The 18,362-nt window shown below is 39.6% G+C and overlaps 1 protein-coding gene across 2 annotated transcripts in view; it reads right to left on the bottom strand.

Annotated features, from left to right (window-relative positions):
• trim33 (tripartite motif containing 33) overlaps positions 1-18,362 on the bottom strand; it is a 180,446-nt gene that overhangs the window by 118,798 nt on the left and 43,286 nt on the right. For both annotated transcript variants that reach the window (XM_051925147.1, XM_028798092.2), the window contains exon 2: positions 14,027-14,145. In XM_051925147.1, coding sequence (XP_051781107.1) covers positions 14,027-14,145 — 119 coding nt within the window. The remainder of the gene's footprint in view (positions 1-14,026; positions 14,146-18,362) is intronic.

Here is an 18,362-nt window from a genome sequence, read left to right as displayed (position 1 = left end):
GGTATTTAAACTGATCTGCTATGGTAAAAGGTAGGGTGTCCAATCTAATATTTTATGGTTGTGAATTCACTGGAAAGAGCATACTTTTATTCAGATCCATATTACTAACTGAGAATGCTAAACCGGATGGACGCAGGCGCCCCACAAACCATGCACGAAGCCATTGCACACAAAACGGGACACACACAAAGAAGAGGATTGAGACCCACGACACCCAAAGCCCCCGTCCAGTAACTGAAATAAGAAATGAGGCCAAGCGCCCCTAGGACACCAAAAACAAAGGAGTCACACGCTGGCACACATAGCACACGAAACGGTTCGCACACAAAAAGGACGATTCAGCCCCACGACACACAAACACCCCCTCCACTAACAGAAATAAAAACTCAGGCAACAAGCCCCCAGCACACAAAAAAAAAACAAGCCGCGAGCGCCACACAAAGCCCATTGGACACGAAACGGGACACTACGGACATAGCACGCGAAACGTACACAAAAAGGACGATTCAGACCCACGACCACACTGACGATTACGCCAGTTAGCTGACAGCGCGTTCAATAATAAGTCCACTTTTCATAAAAATTCATTGTGATTAATGAATGTCATTTGCAATCATTGTCATTCACTTAACTTCCCTGAAGAAACAAATGGCAATACAAGTAATGAATTTACACGTTGTTGTCAAAAAAGTCAAATTACACTGCCTCCTTTACATTCATATCCTGCATATCTACAGAAGCTTCTAACTAACGAAGTACCTGAAAGTAAAAACTTTATGAACTGCATTACATCCTACAATAGTTCATTTGATTTTGCATCTACCGGAGTAAATATCAGGTCACCAAAAGGCAATGACCCATACTGCTTTCGCGTATGTGGACAAATATTACATCGCATTGGAACAGTGCACCCTGAAACAAATCAAGAACGCAAATATGCACAAATTACGTCGGCACCTACAAAGCGCTTCTGAAACCGCGGAAGAAAAAATGTCTCGGCTCCAAAAACACATGTCACTCCTTATTCCAAATACCGGTCCCAATCACAGAAACATCGGTATCCACTATGACAATGCACAGTAACAATGCACGTGACATCCGTCTTGCCACACTATTAATTATAGATGAATGTACAATGGCATCCAGTCACTTACTCAACACCATTGATAAACTTCTACAAACGTTGATGAATAATAATATTCCCTTTGCGGGAAAGGTATTTTTATTAGGAGGAGATTTTAGACAGTGCTTAACTATTACTCCACTTACAATGCGCTCAGCTATTGTTCAGTCCACCTTAAAATACGCGGACAATTGGCATTGCGTTGATGAATAATAATATTCCCTTTGGAGGAAAGGTACTTTTATTAGGAGTAGATTTTAGACAGTGCTTACCTATTGCTCCACATGCCATGCGCTCAGCTATTATTCAGTCCACCTTAAAATACGCGATGACGTCATATAAACAACACGAGACCGAACTACAATACATATACAGGCGCGAGACCTGATTGGTGATAATACGAAGAAACGAACAGTCCGCATATTAACAGTGAGTTCGATCCTACTTATTACTTATCCATATTCCTAACGATAAAGATCAAACAAGTCATCAATTCACGATCACGGATACAAAACTAGACGGTTCAAGTAACGGGACCACAAACACGAACCCGCATCAAAAAAAAAAATTCACCTCGGCGCGCTTCTAAAACCGCGGAACAAAAAATGTTACGCGAACAATTGGCATTGCTTTCTAAAGATACACTTGGTACAAAACATGCGATTTCCAGATCCCGAATATAACAATTGGTTATTACAACTAGAACATTGTACACTCACCAATACAGATGGACTTCACCCTGATATTATTACAATTCCTCAACCCTTCATCTGCGACGACTTACTTAAGGAGATATTTGGAACAGCGGTCTCATTAGACCAAATGCCCCTTTTAACACAACGAAGTATATTATGTCCAAAAAATATTACTGTTGATCACATTAATAACCAGGTCATTTCATTACTTCCTGGAGAGTCACACCTCTTTCTAAGCTCTGACAAAGTTGACTCTGATGACGACAATGACCATCTTAATTTCCCCTTAGCATATTTGAACACTATTAACCCAGCCGGATTACCACAACACAGTCTTAGCCTTAAAAACGGAACAATACTCATTCTATTAAGAAACCTTAACACTAAACAGGGTTTATGCAATAGTACACGTTTAGTCGTCTACACCATAACACACAATGTTATTCAAGCAACAGTTCTTACAGGATCACATGCTAACAATACTGTTCTAATTCCTAAAATTGACCTTACAAGTTCTGACCTGGAATTACCTTTTACACTTAAACGGAAACAATTCCCCATTAAACCTGCCTTTGCCATGACCATCAACAAATCACAAGGACAAACCATGCACGAGGTTGGCGTCTACCTATCTGAGTCCGTTTTTGTACATGGACAACTTTATGTGGCCTTCTCACAACTTCGACGTTCATCTGACGTTAAAGTTAAGGTCATAAATGCTCCATGGCAAAGAAAACTCATTCAAGGACAAGACACCATCTTTACTACTAATGTTGTTTACAAAGACATTTTCCAATAAACCTTTACACTGTGCCAAACACTTTATTGTTTGCTTCCTATCTGCGTCATCTACACCTTCACATTATGCTATATCTCATTCATATATCACGCTCTTTGTAATTTCCCAACACCAGGGGTTGGCGAGCGAAGCGAGCAGGGGGCGGCGCCCCCTAGTTAATTCTAAGACCAGATATCTTTTGAAATTCTGTGAGTTCTGTTAAAACTGCAGGCACAGTGTTTTCTGGGTCTGATATATATATAAAACCATATCATCTGCATATAGAGAAATTTCCTGTTCCAGTCCTTCTCTGATAATCCCCTTTATCTGATAAGAATTTTGACAGTGAACCGCCAGTGGTTCATTGCCGATTGCAAACAGCAGTGGTGACAAGGGACATCCTTGTCTGGTACCACGTTCTAGCTTAAAGTAGTCTGAACAAATGTTGTTAATACAAAAACTGAAGCTTCTGGATTGGTATACAGTAGTTTGATCCATGCACAAATATTCGGGCCAAACCCAAATTTCTCCAATGCAGTGAAAAGGTAGTTCCATTCAATCATATCAAATGCTTTTTCTGTGTCTAATGATAGTAATATCTCTGGGGTGTTTGATTTTGCTGGTGAATATATAACATTAAACAAGCGTCGGAGATTGGAAGATAGGTGTCTGCCTCTAATAAATCCACTTTGATCCTGTGATATTACTGAGGGTAGCACTTTCTCCATCCTTCTAGCTAGAATTTTTGAGAGTATCTTAACATCATTATTCAGGAGTGAAATTGGTCTGTTTGATGCACATTGTAACAAGTCCTTATTTTGTTTAGGAAAGATGGTGATTAATGCTTGACGAAATGTTTGAGGTAGTATTTGTTTGTCTCTAGTAGGGGTGGGCGGTATGACCAAAATTCTATATCACAGTATTTTTCTAAATTATCCTGGTTTCACGGTATTGGACGGTATTTTTTTCCCCATGCATGAGTGAATGTTAACCACATTTTCCACTGCAATTACTGCAGTAGACTGGCTACGAATAACCTATTCCACTGTTATGAGAATTGTACATTGTACAAAAAAACATTTTAATGTGCACACAAGTATTAAAACAGGTTTGCATGGCCCCATAAAGTGATAGTTTTCAAGGGGGTGACACTAATGAAAAGAAGGAATTGCATTGCATGACAGTTGCAGTCAAAATATAGAACCTTTTTATTGAACAAATTTTGCAAAAACTTAAACTATGATTTTGACAACATATTTTCAACCATCCAAAGAGGCATTTAGACTTAGTAAAATATCCAGAGGTGCTTGTCAAAACTTGTATTGCACTGAACATGTCTTAGAAAAGTAATAAATAGTAAATATTTTTTGTGAACCAACTACACTTTCTGTTAATGTTAACAATCTCTGTCCACTGACACATTAAAGTGACTTTTTAAACAACTTTACCATCAATAAACCGCATAATATTTAAACTAATAATAACAATAAAATAAATAATAGTATTATTACTGATAGCTGCACTATTACTTCAAGACTTCAAACCCAGGTGCATTACACAGCATTCACCAAATTAAAATAAAATAAAACAAGTACAACTTTGTGATGACATCCTTACCAACTGTACCATCATTTAGGCAAACTGCATTAATATGGGCCTTGCTTCAAGCTAAGCTATATACATAAATAAAATAACTGCAACTTGCATTTACTGTATAATGCTATGTGTGGTATAGCCCTACGGAAGTGCATTAGGGCCACGGTGAAGAAAAAAAAAAATACAGTAAAGAGGGAAGAAAAAAAACAAACTACCGGTATATGTCAAGAATAAAGTCGACATGCTGACTTTATTCTCGACATTTCCACTTTAATTTTGATGCTTATGTCAAGATTAAAGTCAACATTTCCACTTTATTTTCATAGTTTACTTCATAATTAAAGTAGAATGTCATAAACTAAACTTCATCCTAAAATCAATGTTTAATTTACTTGATTTTCTCAAACCCCGTCATAAGTTAATGCAGCACATTAAATGCTTTGTGTTGTGTTCCCCAACCCAGTTGTTAATCACTATGCTTCTTAAACTGACTTCCTATGCACTAAGAGGAGGCAGCAATCACCGCACAGAATCCATTCATTTCATGGTATTCCTGCTCTCTAAAAATTTAGAATGCTAAGATAAATACTTGATATCATTTTCATGATGAAATGCATTAAAGCAGGTATTAAACAAGCACGGTAGTGAGGCGGTACTGCTGCTCCCTGGCAGTAAGGGGTCCCCAGGTGTACGTTCAGTGTAGAGACATTTATGGCAGGTGTGACGAGGCTCCAAAAAACTGGATGTATGAATGGGTATCGCACAGGTTTAACTTAAATATTGTGTAAATGTTGGGTTTGTGATCTGGTGGTCGGAGACACGAACACAGAATTCAATGCATGTTCTTCTGAGCGGGCTTAATTTATTGCACGCGTGCTGTCTCTATCTGACGTACTAAAACCCCAGTTCCTATCCGTCCTTTTTCTTTCTCCACATAACCAATCACCACACGATAAACGTCTTTGTGAAATTAAAACTAGTTATAAACTTAGCCCACGGAGTGTTCAGAACTTTAAAAATATCTTCGTTATACATGTTTAATTATGCCATCCATTCAGAGTTGCGCCCATCTCTGAACAAGTCGCCAGCACATCGAAGGATAAATACAAGCAAAACATACACTAGCAGGGTCAATATAGCACAACAAAACCCCACATCCTACATGACTTTGAAAGGAAACTGAAGCGCCGAGTAAACCCACCAGAAAAACATGCAAATGCAAGGCAGGCACGCCGCCGTGCCCCCATATGATTAATGCATGCTTTAATGCATTTCACCATGAAAATTATATTAAGTATTTATTTTAGCATTCTAAATGTTCAGAGAGAAGGAAGATCATGAAGTGAATGTATTCTGTGCAGCGATCGCTGCCGGCGCCTCCTGTTAGTGCAAGAAGAAGTCAGTTTAAGAATCACTTAACACAAAGCATTTAATGTGCTATATAACTTATGACGGGGTTTGAAAACATTTCGCCACACTATTACACAGTACCCAGGTACATTACACTGTATTGAAAACAAATGAAACAAGTACAACTTGGCTTGCAGTATTATCCAGTAGTATAGAAACAGTATTTACACATCTGACCTTTTAAAACTAAAGTATCTCCTGGCTCTCTGTCCATTTTCACCACGCAGCATTCCTATGCTACCGCCCACTATTTGGTGATGTAGCAGTGAAAAAGAGCCCTAGTGCAACAAATCTGTGTTTAGCGGTGTAGCAGTGAAAAAGGTCCCCACTTGAACAGTTTCCCGCTGCGCCAAGTTCCGAACGTCGTTTAGGCAATTTAAACCGGTGTTGCGGTATAAGAAAAATCCATATCATAAAAAAAATAAAAAACGGTTTTCGGGATGAACCGGTATACCGCCCAGCACTAGTCTCTAGCTTCTGTAAATGTTGCCAATAAGAGAGTAGCGACCTTTTTAAAAATAAGGATTACAGTTCAAGTCAAGTCAAGTAGAGCTTTATTGTCATCCTAACAATATACTTACAGTACACAGTGGGACGAAATATCGTCCTCCAGAGTCAAAAGGTGCAGTACACAAGATATATATATATATATAACTAAAAAACATATACAGTATTAAGTAGTATTATGTAATCCAGAGAGTGTGTGGAGTAAAGAGTCCAGTGTGGAGGAGGGCAGCATGGTGTTCAGCAGCCGGACTGCTTGGGGAAAGAAACTATTGCACAATCTCACAGACCTGCTCCTGATGCTGCAGAGTCGTCTTCCAGATGGAAGAGGAGTAAACAATTGGTGGGAGGGGTGGTGGGGGTCAGCCATGATGCTAGTGGCTTTATGAAGGCAGCGTGAGGTGTAGATCTCCTGCAGACTGGGTAGAGAGCTACCAATGATGCACTCAGCAGTCCGCACAATCCTCTGAAGGGCTTTGCGGTCGGAGGAATGGCAGTTTCCATACCAGACTGTAATACAGCTGGTCTCTATGGTGCCTCTGTAGAAGGTGGTAAGTATGGGTTTAGGGAGGTGCACCTTCTTCAGTCGTCGCAGGAAGTAAAGACGCTGCTGGGCTCTTTTTGTAAGATAGTTGGTGTTTTTGGTCCAGGACAGGTCCTCTGTGATATGAACACCGAGGAACTTGGTGCTCTTCACTCTCTCTACTGTGATGCCATCAATGTTGAGTGGGAGATGGACAGCCTTTGTCTTCCTGAAGTCAACAATCAACTCTTTTGTCTTTTCAACATTAAGAGACAGATTGTTGTCTTTACACCAAAGTGCCAACCATTCCACCTCTTCTCTGTACGCCGCATCATCGTCGTTCTCAATGAGTCCTACTACTGTAGTGTCATCGGCGAACTTGATAATGTGGTTTGTGTCAGAGTTGGAGGTGCAATCATGGGTCAACAGCGTGAAGAGTAGTGGGCTCAGCACACAACCCTGGGGGGTACCTGTGCTCAGTGTGATGGTGTTAGATCTTATATTCCCAATCTGTACTGTTTGAGGTCTTTCAGTGAGAAAGTCCAGAATCCAGTTGCAGGTGGAAGTATTGAGTCCGAGCAGATCCAGCTTACTGATCAGCTGCCTGGGAATGACAGTACTGAATGCTGAGCTGAAATCAATGAACAGCATTCTTACATGTGCATTGCGGTGATCCAGATGTGACAGGATCAGGTGGAATACCATTGAAATTGCATCGTCAGTTGATTGATTTGATTGATATGCAAACTGTAGAGGGTCCAGTTTGGGGGGCAGCCGATTCTTTATGCGACTCAAAACTAACCGCTCAAAGCACTTCATAATGATTGGAGTGAGTGCCACTGGGCGGTAGTCCTTGAGTTCCGAGGCTGTAGCTGTCTTTGGGACAGGTCTGATGGTGGTGTTTTTAAAACATTGTGGCACAACAGCTTGGCACAGGGAGATGTTGAAGATGTCCACTAGGACATCAGTCAGCTGGTCAGCACAAGCTCTGAGCACACGTCCAGGTATGTTATCTGGTCCAGCAGCTTTGTGTGAGTTGACCCTGATGAGAGTCCTTCTCACACTAGGTGCAGACAGGGACAGAACTTGATTGTCTGACGAGGGGATGGTCTTCCATGCTGGTTTATTGTTCTGTGTCTCAAACCTGGCATAGAAGGTGTTAAGAGCGTCAACTGCTTCTATTTTGGTAGCCATCTTTTCAAAAGTAACTTTGATGTGAATACATCAGCTGAAAGCTGTCACTTTGAATGTTAAAAAAAAAGAGACAAAAAAAACACCAAACTCACAAAGATTTTATTATAAATACATGAGTAAATGACAGGCACTTTGAGTTTGGTGACGGGGTTTCTTTTCTAATATGAATACATGTGCAGATAAAATGGATGTTGTGCAGATAAAATGGATGTTGGACTTTTTCTTTTCTGAAGGATTTTGTTACAAATAGATCAGAAAATAGCAGGCCCTTAGAATGATTGCTGTGTATACTTCAGCTGAGAGCCAAGACTTTAGGATGTTATTTTTTGTCTTTAAAGAATTTCAATAACAATAAAACTGCAGGTGACTGGAGCTTTTTTTTTTTTTTTTTAAATATTTTATTAAAATCAAAAAAACATTCCATACATGCAAAGTAAGTTTAACAAAACTGGTTTTAAGTATGACTACTTTCACAGGTGTCACTGCACTGAAGGTACACCTGAGACTCAACTGCTCACTTGACCTCCCAGTAATATATGTACTGAGAATGCATCAACAGTGAGAGACACAACAGCAAGGGTTCAAGATGTCCAAAACTATAGATCATCATCTCCCCTTGCCATGACAATACCATCGAACGTTAAGAAGCTTCTCGTAAAAAAAAACAAAAAACGGATGCTGCATGAAGATCTTCAAGACCATCCTCTCTTCATCTCTGATTCCTGTATCCCAAAAACAACTGACCTCTCTCCTCTGCCCTGCTCTGTTCCTGATATTAGATTAGATAAACTATTAATCCTATGGGAAAATTCAAAACAACAAGCAGTCACTGCCCAGGTTAATCCTGGACGATGCTAATTAGGGTGCGACTACACTGATCACTTGATTGCACATGCATATTAACTAGTTGACCCAGCCCCATCAACTGTTTCAATCTATCAGCAATACCTAAATTCCCAGAGAAGCACTGGCTTTTAAAAACTGCATCTGACATTATAAAATGACCTTGGGACACAGAAAGTCACATACAGTGGAACCTCGGTTCATGACCATAATTTGTTCCAAAACTCTGGTCGTAAACCGAAGCAATTTTCCCCATAGGATTGTATGTAAATACAATTAATCCGTTCCAGACCGTACGAACTACAGTGATCCCTTGCTATATCGCGCTTCGCCTTTCGCGGCTTCACTCCATCGCGGATTTTATATGTAAGCATATTTAAATATATATCGCGGATTTTTCGCTGCTTCGCGGGTTTCTGCGGACAATAGGTCTTTTAATTTCTGGTACATGCTTCCTCAGTTGGTTTGCCCAGTTGATTTCATACAAGGGACGCTATTGGCAGATGGCTGAGAAGCTATCCAGCTTACTTTCTCTCTCTCTCTCTCTCTCTCTTGCGCTGACGTAGGGGGGTGTGAGCAGGGGGGCTGTGTGCAGCTGCTTCCTGAAGGACAGGCTGCACGGAGCTTCGCATACTTAAAAGCTCAAAGGGCACGTATTGATTTTTTTTATCTGTCTCTCTCTCTCTCTCTCTCTCTCTCTCTCTTGCGCTGACGTAGGGGGGTGTGAGCAGGGGGGCTGTGTGCAGCTGCTTCCTGAAGGACAGGCTGCACGGAGCTTCGCATACTTAAAAGCTCAAAGGGCACGTATTGATTTTTTTTATCTGTCTCTCTCTCTCTCTCTCTCTCTCTTCCTGCTCCTGACAGAGGGGGTGTGAGCTGCCGCCTTCAACAGCTTTGTACCGGCGGTGCTTCGCATACTTAAAAGCCAAAAAGCCGTATTGATTTTTTTTTTGACTGCTTGCTTTGCACTCCTTTGAAAAGGAAGATATGTTTGCATTCTTTTAATTGTGAGACAGAACTGTCATCTCTGTCTTGTCATGGAGCACAGTTTAAACTTTTGAAAAAGAGACAAATGTTTGTTTGCAGTGTTTGAATAACGTTCCTGTCTCTCTACAACCTCCTGTGTTTCTGCGCAAATCTGTGACCCAAGCATGACATTCTAAAAATAACCATATAAACATATGGTTTCTACTTCGCGGATTTTCCTATTTCGCGGGTGGCTCTGGAACGCAACCCCCGCGATGGAGGAGGGATTACTGTATATGTAAATATATATATTTAAGTTTTTAAGCACAAATATATTTAATTAAACCATAGAATGCACAGCGTAATAGTAAACTAAATGTAAAAACATTGAATAACACTGAGAAAACCTTGAACAACAGAGAAAACTAACACTGAAATAGTTTGCGCTATAGCCCTACCAACCGCTGGCTAAAAGCACTTTTTTTAATGAGTTTTAAGCACAGGGAAAAAAATGAACATTTGAAATAATCTGTAATTTAATAAACCACCAAGAAAAGTAACATTGGAACAATGCACGCTAAGAACCGATCACTGTAAACAGAAGTGAAAATAAAATCAAGCCCAGTGCATTCTATAACTGCCTTCCTATCCTTATGCGTCCAGCCCCCTCTCTCTCGCGCTGCCTGTGTGTGTACGCCTCTCTCTGGCGCTGCCTGTGTGTGTGCGCCTCTTTCTTGCTGCCTGTGTGTGTGGCGTGTGTCTCTCTCTCGCGCTGCCTGTGTGTATGTGTCGCGCTCTCTCGCTCTCCCTCTCCCTCTCTTGCTTGCTGCACAGGAAATGCACAGGGAGAGACTGAACATGTACAAACCGAAAGGGAAACTGGCTTGTTTGTATACCGAGTGTGTGTTCGTGAACTGAGGCAAAAGTTTGGCACACTTTTTGGTCATAAACCGATTTGTATGTGTACCGAGACGTTCGTGAACCAAGGTTCCACTGTATATCAGCTGGGAGCTGGCATTTTGTATGCTTTGTTATTACCCCCATCCAAGATTTTACTATGAAGACGTTTTTTCATGCGACATTTACTGCTATAAACAGTAAAGTTAAGTTGCTAAAAATAAGCAAGTTGCTGTTTATTTGATCTGTCTTTGATTTTGCTTTCCTAACCCAGTGAACAAGGTTAACTTGTGCATGCCCATGTTCCAGCCTAGTCTGGCCTATAGCCACAGTGACATAACTAACACTGCAAGTTTAGAGAAAGAGGCACAGGTGGGTCTCATGGTTCAAGGACCCTGACACTTTTGGTGTGGCCATTACTGAGCACGGAAGGAACCCAAAGCACCTGCTGGGGAGGGGGCAGCAAAAACAAACTTGAAGATTGGTTCTGCAACCCCATGGTTGGTATTCTTTTTTACATCCCTAACAGCATTCCACATGACACTTTCGAAACATCTCCAAAAGTCTTTAAATCTCTTCTACATACCAGCTTCTAACTCCAACCTTTTTGGTTTTGTATTCCTCAGCCATGGTAGACTATTAAGACTAATCGGTGTAAGGTATAATATATGATGGCCTGCCATACAATTCTTAATGCCATAGTGAGATAAGCACCATTAAATCAGGGTCAAGTCTCAGGACAAGTGCTATAGAAGTTATAGTGCATAAAAGCGTAACAGAAGATCATCAAGACTAAGTGCAATAATGTCAATCCATGTTCGAACCACGTAAATGTCAGAAGTGACTTTACTAAGTTGGGCCCTTGAACAAGGCCTTTACCCTGTAATTGCTCCATCTTGGGTATGATGTTAATCTGCATCCAACTCTGCAAGCAGGTCCTCCAACTTATAGGGAAAACTTGGGGGTTAGTGGGAGGATTGGCCCTCCAGCCATTGTTTAAAAAAAAAAAAAAAAAAACCCTCACACTGTTCTTCAGTGTGGTGCTGAGCTGTCACCCTTTGCATGGCTGCACTTAGATGTAATGTAACCACCCAATCTGGGTGGTTCATCATGTGATGGGTACGGCAACGCGCGGTGTAATCAGCTCAATGTCTCACCCTCAACTGTAATTAACATACCTACACCGAGAGCTTTTCACTTTGGCTTGTGTTGGTTCAAGAATCATGTCAGAAGATGGAACAATGCCAAATACAAAACCTTTGATCCGATACATTTTTGTGGTAAACAACATCGTTATCTTTCCAAGAAATGTGGTTTCAGTCAATCATCATGGAAGTTAAACCCTCTAAAATAGACAATCACGGTGATCTCCATTGCCATTTGCCACATTTACAAAACATCAAAACTGAACAGGTTTAAAGATGATCCCAAAAAACATATTTCATGAATATCTTGTTCCTAATAATTTTTGAAAGTATTTTTCAAGTCAAAGTTATTTATTTGCAATCATGGTATATATCATTTACCACATGAAACTGAACTCTAAAGTGAAGCATATTTTACAAACGTAAAAAAATACTAGTCTGCTTTTGCCTTTTATAATGGAAGTGAAGGATACCAGAGTCCCAATGTGAGAAAAATCCTTAAAACTAACAGAATATGTCCAATTTGAAGCAGAGAATATTCTGTTTTAAGAAAACGTGTATTCCACGTTTCTTAGGCATGCCTGTGACAATCAAAATAAACTGGAAATTTATCATACCCTCTCTCTCATAGCCAGCCTTACGTTTTAAAGAAATTTGTGCTACAGTAACTCTTCAGGGGGTTCAGACCAGTACTCCACTAGTGCATCAATGAAACTTGGGCAACCATGACCCTGTCATCAGTTCTTGTTCCTCGGACCCCTTCTGGCAAGTACTAACCACTGCATAACGGAAACACCACAGAACATCTGCCATTTTGGAGATGCTCTGACCCAGTCATCTAGTCATCAGAATATGGAACTTGGCATAGTCGCTCAGATTCTTACGCTTTCCCATTTTTCCTCCTTCCAACACAAATCCCACCTCTTGGAAAGTGGCATTGGTACATTGGTATTCACTGCACCTGACAATTTTTTAATATTATGGCTTATTGGTGTTATCATTGCAATTATTAGTTCACATGACAAGCATACTTTCCATCATATTGTCAAAAAAGTATTAGCTGTAACTACATAAATGCTAATTCAGAGTTGATTAGAAACTTAATACTCTATTTACCAATCGATCTACGTTCTACACGAATACAAGCGGCTGAAATGAGTTTCCTCCGTAGGGTGTCTGGGCTTTCCCTTAAAGATAGGGCGAGAAGCTCAGTCATCCTGGAGGGAGTCAAGAGTAGAGCCGCTGCTCCTCCGCATCGAGAGGAGTCAGATGAGGTGGCTCGGGCATCTGATCAGGATGCCTCCTGGACGCCTCTCTGGTGAGGTATTCCAGGCACGTCTAACTGGGAGGAGGCCCCGAGGAAGACACAGGAAACGCTGGAGGGACTATGTCTCTCGGCTGGCCTGGGAACGCCTTGGGATTCTCCCGGAAGAGCTAGAAGTGGCCGGGGAGAGGGAAGTCTGGGCATCTCTGCTCAAGCTGCTGCCCCCGGATCTCGGATAAGCGGAAGAGAATGGATGGATGGATGGATGAATGGAGAAACTTAATAGTTGAGAGTTAGTAACCCTACTTATACAAAAAAATAAAGCGATGCACTTCCCAGAATAGATCTTTTATGTATTACGCATGTTAGAATTTTTTGTGTTAATTGAAAATGGGACATAAGGAGTCAATTTACATTAGTGAAATGTATTTTGTTTAGATTTATTTCAGAATCACACAATAGCAATGTGCTTAGAAAGTTGCTCACGTGCTCAGGACTCCCACATATTTTAGCATGCCTACCTGATCTGGCCAATGATCTGTTATTAGCTGCTACTTAAGGTACAGATGGTTGGATGATGTTGTTGATGGGTTCAATGGATTATCATTGCTCACAATGTTTTGTGAACACGCAACCAAACACTATGTTTGCAAATCCTCAGGTATAAAAAAAAAAAAACTATTTTCCATTTGCAGTCACGCATTTATTCAAAGAGTATCTCCCAAATTGCCCTCATGCTCTAAAACATAGCATTATTTAGACTGTAGTTTAACTGGTTATTACTTATTGATTAATTTTCTAATGTTTGCTTCTATATGATTTTTATTAAATCAACTATTCATCTGGTAATTATAATTTGGCCATGTCTTATACAAAACACCTCTTGTATTGATCACACTCTATTTTTAATTCTAGTACATTTTGAAAGGAGCAAGACGTTTTATGTATTTGAAGCTATTTCTGTTTTAATTAATGTTTATCTAGATAAACACCCTTTCATCTGTTCTGGACAGTAAGCTTACTAACATAATATTATTTACTCATCCCAAAATGAAAGTACACCATCAACTGAGACAAAAGATGTTTACCTGTGCTGAATTTTCATCAGAGCCACCAGAAACCTCCGACGTATCTTTAACAAAATAATTGTCCACCACATCTGTCTGCTTGAAGTCCTGCCGGCAGACCGGGCAGCGCATTACATTCACTATGAGGGGAAAGAAAAAAAAAAAAAGAAAAAATGAAAAACATGATTGTTTATAAAAGAAACAATTGTAATTCCCTCAGGGGTGTGGCTCACTCAGTACATGCTGAAGTAAAGTCACCACAGAGCAGTGTTTTTCAAATAAGGGAAGTGCAGTATCAGAATATTTGAAATGTATTCCTTTTTACTTAATAATCAATTTCACATGAAAAAATATGATCACTTTACAACACCAGTGTGTTGTTGTGTTCATATTCAGGTATAGGCAGAAAGGCACCACATACATTTTAAAGAAATAATGACTGCAAGTATCTGAATTCAGCTCATCAAATAAAATGCAACAAACCTGAATACAAATTCAAAAAACAAACAATCTAAATCAATTTCCTAAATTTTTGTATTGATTTTAAATGCAAAATTATAGTTTAGTCGTGTTCCTTCTAAAGCTAAGTATAACACAGGAAACAATGCCACCCATTTCATCGATCCCTGCTGTGCAGTTGTAGGCAACAGCTGATCAGATTGCTAAATTCTGCCATGCACATTTTGGTCAAGAAAAAAAATGCATGTAAGTTCAACTAAAAGGTTAAAAGTGAGAAACAAATTAATTTCTACCGAACATTAGGCAAAATTATAATAATTTTAAAAAGATGTTGAATATTCTAGCAACAAGCAGGAGAGATTGTTTATCAAATTGGTGTATGGAACATGGCTGCATTAAAAATTCAAATTTGAGGAAATTACCGAATGTGTGTGTGATAACCACAAATCCCAGTTGAATTTCAAGCCCTGAAAATTACATGAAAAAAGCTATATAACAAGTTAGCTTTTTTGTGTGCTTTGGCAAAAATAATAAATCAAGGTTACCTTCAGTAGTCTACATTACACACATTTTAAACCCTTATGCCCCAAGGGGTTTTTGGCATTATTGTACCTAAATTACATACCCAAAAAGAACAGCTATTATTCTGCTAATGTAATAAAAGAACTTCAAATGACTGAACAGTAGTGAGTATTACATTGTAAAATTTGAAAAACTCTTTATATGAATAAAAACCTTTGTTTCACAGTAATATCAACTAAATAAAATAAATTTAGCGTTTAAGGATCGATCTCTAAAAAACTGGATTTTACAGTGGGTTACTAAACTAAACAGTACAGTAATCCCTCGCTATATCGCGCTTCGCCTTTCGTGGCTTCACTCCATCGCGGATTTTATATGTAAGCATATTTAAATATATATCGCAGATTTTTTGGTGGTTTGCGGATTTCTGCGGACAATGGGTCTTTTAATTTCTGGTACATGCTTCCTCAGTTGGTTTGCCCAGTTGATTTCATACAAGAGACGCTATTGGCAGATGGCTGAGAAGCTACCCAACTTACTTTTCTCTCTCTCTCTTGCGCTGACTTTCTCTGATCCTGACGTAGGGGGATTGAGCAGGGGGGCTGTTCACACACCTAGACGATACGGACGCTCGTCTAAAAATGCTGAAAGATTATCTTCATGTTGCTACCTTCTGCGCAGCTGCTTCCCGAAGCGACATGCTGCACGGTGCTTCGCATACTTAAAAGCTCGAAGGGCACGTATTGATTTTTGATTGAAAAACAAACCGTCCATCCCTCCCTCCCTCCCTGCTCCTGACGGAGGGGGTGTGAGCTGCCGCCTTCAACAGCTTTGTGCCGCGGTGCTTCGCATACTTAAAAGCCAAACAGCCCTATTGATTTGTTTGCTTTTCTCTATCTCTCTGACATGCTCTGCTCCTGACGCGCACTCCTTTGAAGAGGAAGATATGTTTGCATTCTTTTAATTGTGAGACAGAACTGTCATCTCTGTCTTGTCATGGAGCACAGTTCAAACTTTTGAAAAAGAGACAAAAGTTTGTTTGCAGTGTTTGAATAACGTTCCTGTCTCTCTACAACCTCCTGTGTTTCTGCGCAAATCTGTGACCCAAGCATGACAACATAAAAATAACCATATAAACATATGGTTTCTACTTCGCGGATTTTCTTATTTCGCGGGTGGCTCTGGAACGCAACCCCCGCTATGGAGGAGGGATTACTGTACTTACAAATCAAACATAGTATCAAGTCCTTTAGCAAACGGGTCACTGTCAATATAGTCAAAACTGTGACTCTAGGTCTCCACATTTCAAATAACTAGCTTACCATAACGTTTCTAGAACTTTGCCAACTGTATGTTTTACTTTTTTTGGAGAAGATGTTTACCTCGTACAAATATCAAGTCTTATTGCAATATTTTTCCAGCCATTTACACACAGCTAGCTGTGACCTCTAGTACAAATGACCAGTCATAGGTAACTATACATCATTGGAAAGGTCTGAAACTCTACTATCCAATAGTAATGAGCCTTTCTCTGTATGTGGCTTGACATAGGTGGAATATTTGATAAAAGCACATTCACTCAGCTGTGATGCGCTTCTTGCCTCAAGTCATATACAGTATGTGTAAATCTCATATTTTACTAATGAAAGATCAGACATTGTGGAAAAGCATGATTTATTTGAAAGAAGATACCCTTAGGTATGTAAAAATACTATTATTGCTTTTGATGGACTCTGTGGTTCATTGCAATATACACAGACAACTTATGGTGGTGTCCTTCCAGTGCGACACCTTGTGCATAAGTGGTTAACAATCTGTGGGGTGAAGGGTCAATGAAACAAGTTATTTTTCTATGAATGGACAGAAAAAAACATTCCACTGATGTCACTAAACTAAGCCAGCCCAACCCCTTAACTGCCCTGTTGATTCTTGGCATTTTGAATTCCCGCACAAAGTACAGACCAGTGATGTCAGAGGACCACTCTTTTGTTTCAAAGTTCCTGCATTAAACAGTATATTTGATAATAAAAATAGAAAATCCTGACTGTTTCCTTTTAATAACAGCATCACAGCATAAACTATGAACTGAGGATTAAATGCCATAACAAATTAAAATCATTAAAACGGTCAAATTCAGGGTCACCAAATACATTAGCATGCATGTCTATGGTATGTTGGAAAAATGACAAGTTACAGGAAATCAAATGTGTCAGTTCTGCCAAAAAAACAAGCAAAACTGCCTATCAAAAAACTCTCAGTTTTTGGAAGAGTAATCATGTTTAAGCAGAAAAGCTGATTTAAGTCTGATAATGTCCCATTTCTTTGAGAAACGGCCATGACTGAATGAAGAAAAAAAAAAGTTCAGATTTTTGAATTTGCTGCTGTTCGTACAGGATAGGAAAGCAATGCTTCCCACTGAAATCAACCCAAACAGCATAAGAATCCAAGAACTAAACATAAATGAACTACAATTTTAAACTGTGCAATAACGATAAAGAAAATGGATTTGAACGAGAGATGATTCAGAGTACCAAGAAGTCGCATTAGTTCAAGTCTTCCATACAGCTGTTTCAGAACACCAAACAAGTACTTGCCTCAAAGGTCAGGCTGCAGAAACTTTGAACAGGGACTGTAAAATACAAAACTACAAGGTGATTGGAATAAATAAGTAAGTAGAAACTTCTCATGCAAAAGATGGGAAGAGTATGTAATAATATTGGAAAAAATTATTATTTATTTCCACTGCTTTTCCTAGTGATTGCCTTTGGCTTTTGTTGATAATCAAAACTGGGAGCACAACTTTAAAGGAAACTGTATTCTTTTGAATAAAAATGGGTCATTAATAGTAACAATGATCATTCTGATTATTTATGTCCACCTGCCTTGAACCCTATGCTTTCAATGATTTAGTTTCATCTTCCAACCCTCTTCAGGATAAAGCAGGTTATGAAAATGGATAATTATTATTATTTTTATTATTATAAACTCACTGACCACTTTACTAGGTACACTTGTTCTAGGTACACTTGTATCTAATCAGTCAATCACATGGCAGCAACTCAATGTATTTAGGCATGTTGTCGAGACGATCTGCTGAAGTTCAAACTGAGCAATGGGAAAGAAAGGTGAACTATGTGATTTTCAACATGGCATGGTTGTTGGTGTCAGACAGGCTGGTCTACTGAGATTTTCACACACAACCATCTCTAGGGTTTACAGAGAATTGTCCAAAAAGGAAAAATATTCAGTCAGCAGCAGTTCTCAGGGTGAAAATGCCTTGTTGATGCCAGAGATCAGAGGGGAATGGTTCAAGCTGATACAAAAGGCAACAGTAACTCAAATAACCACTTGATACAACAGAGGTATGCAGAAGGGC

The sequence above is a fragment of the Erpetoichthys calabaricus genome, chromosome 3, assembly GCF_900747795.2.
Source record: "Erpetoichthys calabaricus chromosome 3, fErpCal1.3, whole genome shotgun sequence".
Taxonomy (NCBI): domain Eukaryota; kingdom Metazoa; phylum Chordata; class Cladistia; order Polypteriformes; family Polypteridae; genus Erpetoichthys; species Erpetoichthys calabaricus.
This window is presented reverse-complemented; position numbering and strand designations above follow the sequence as displayed.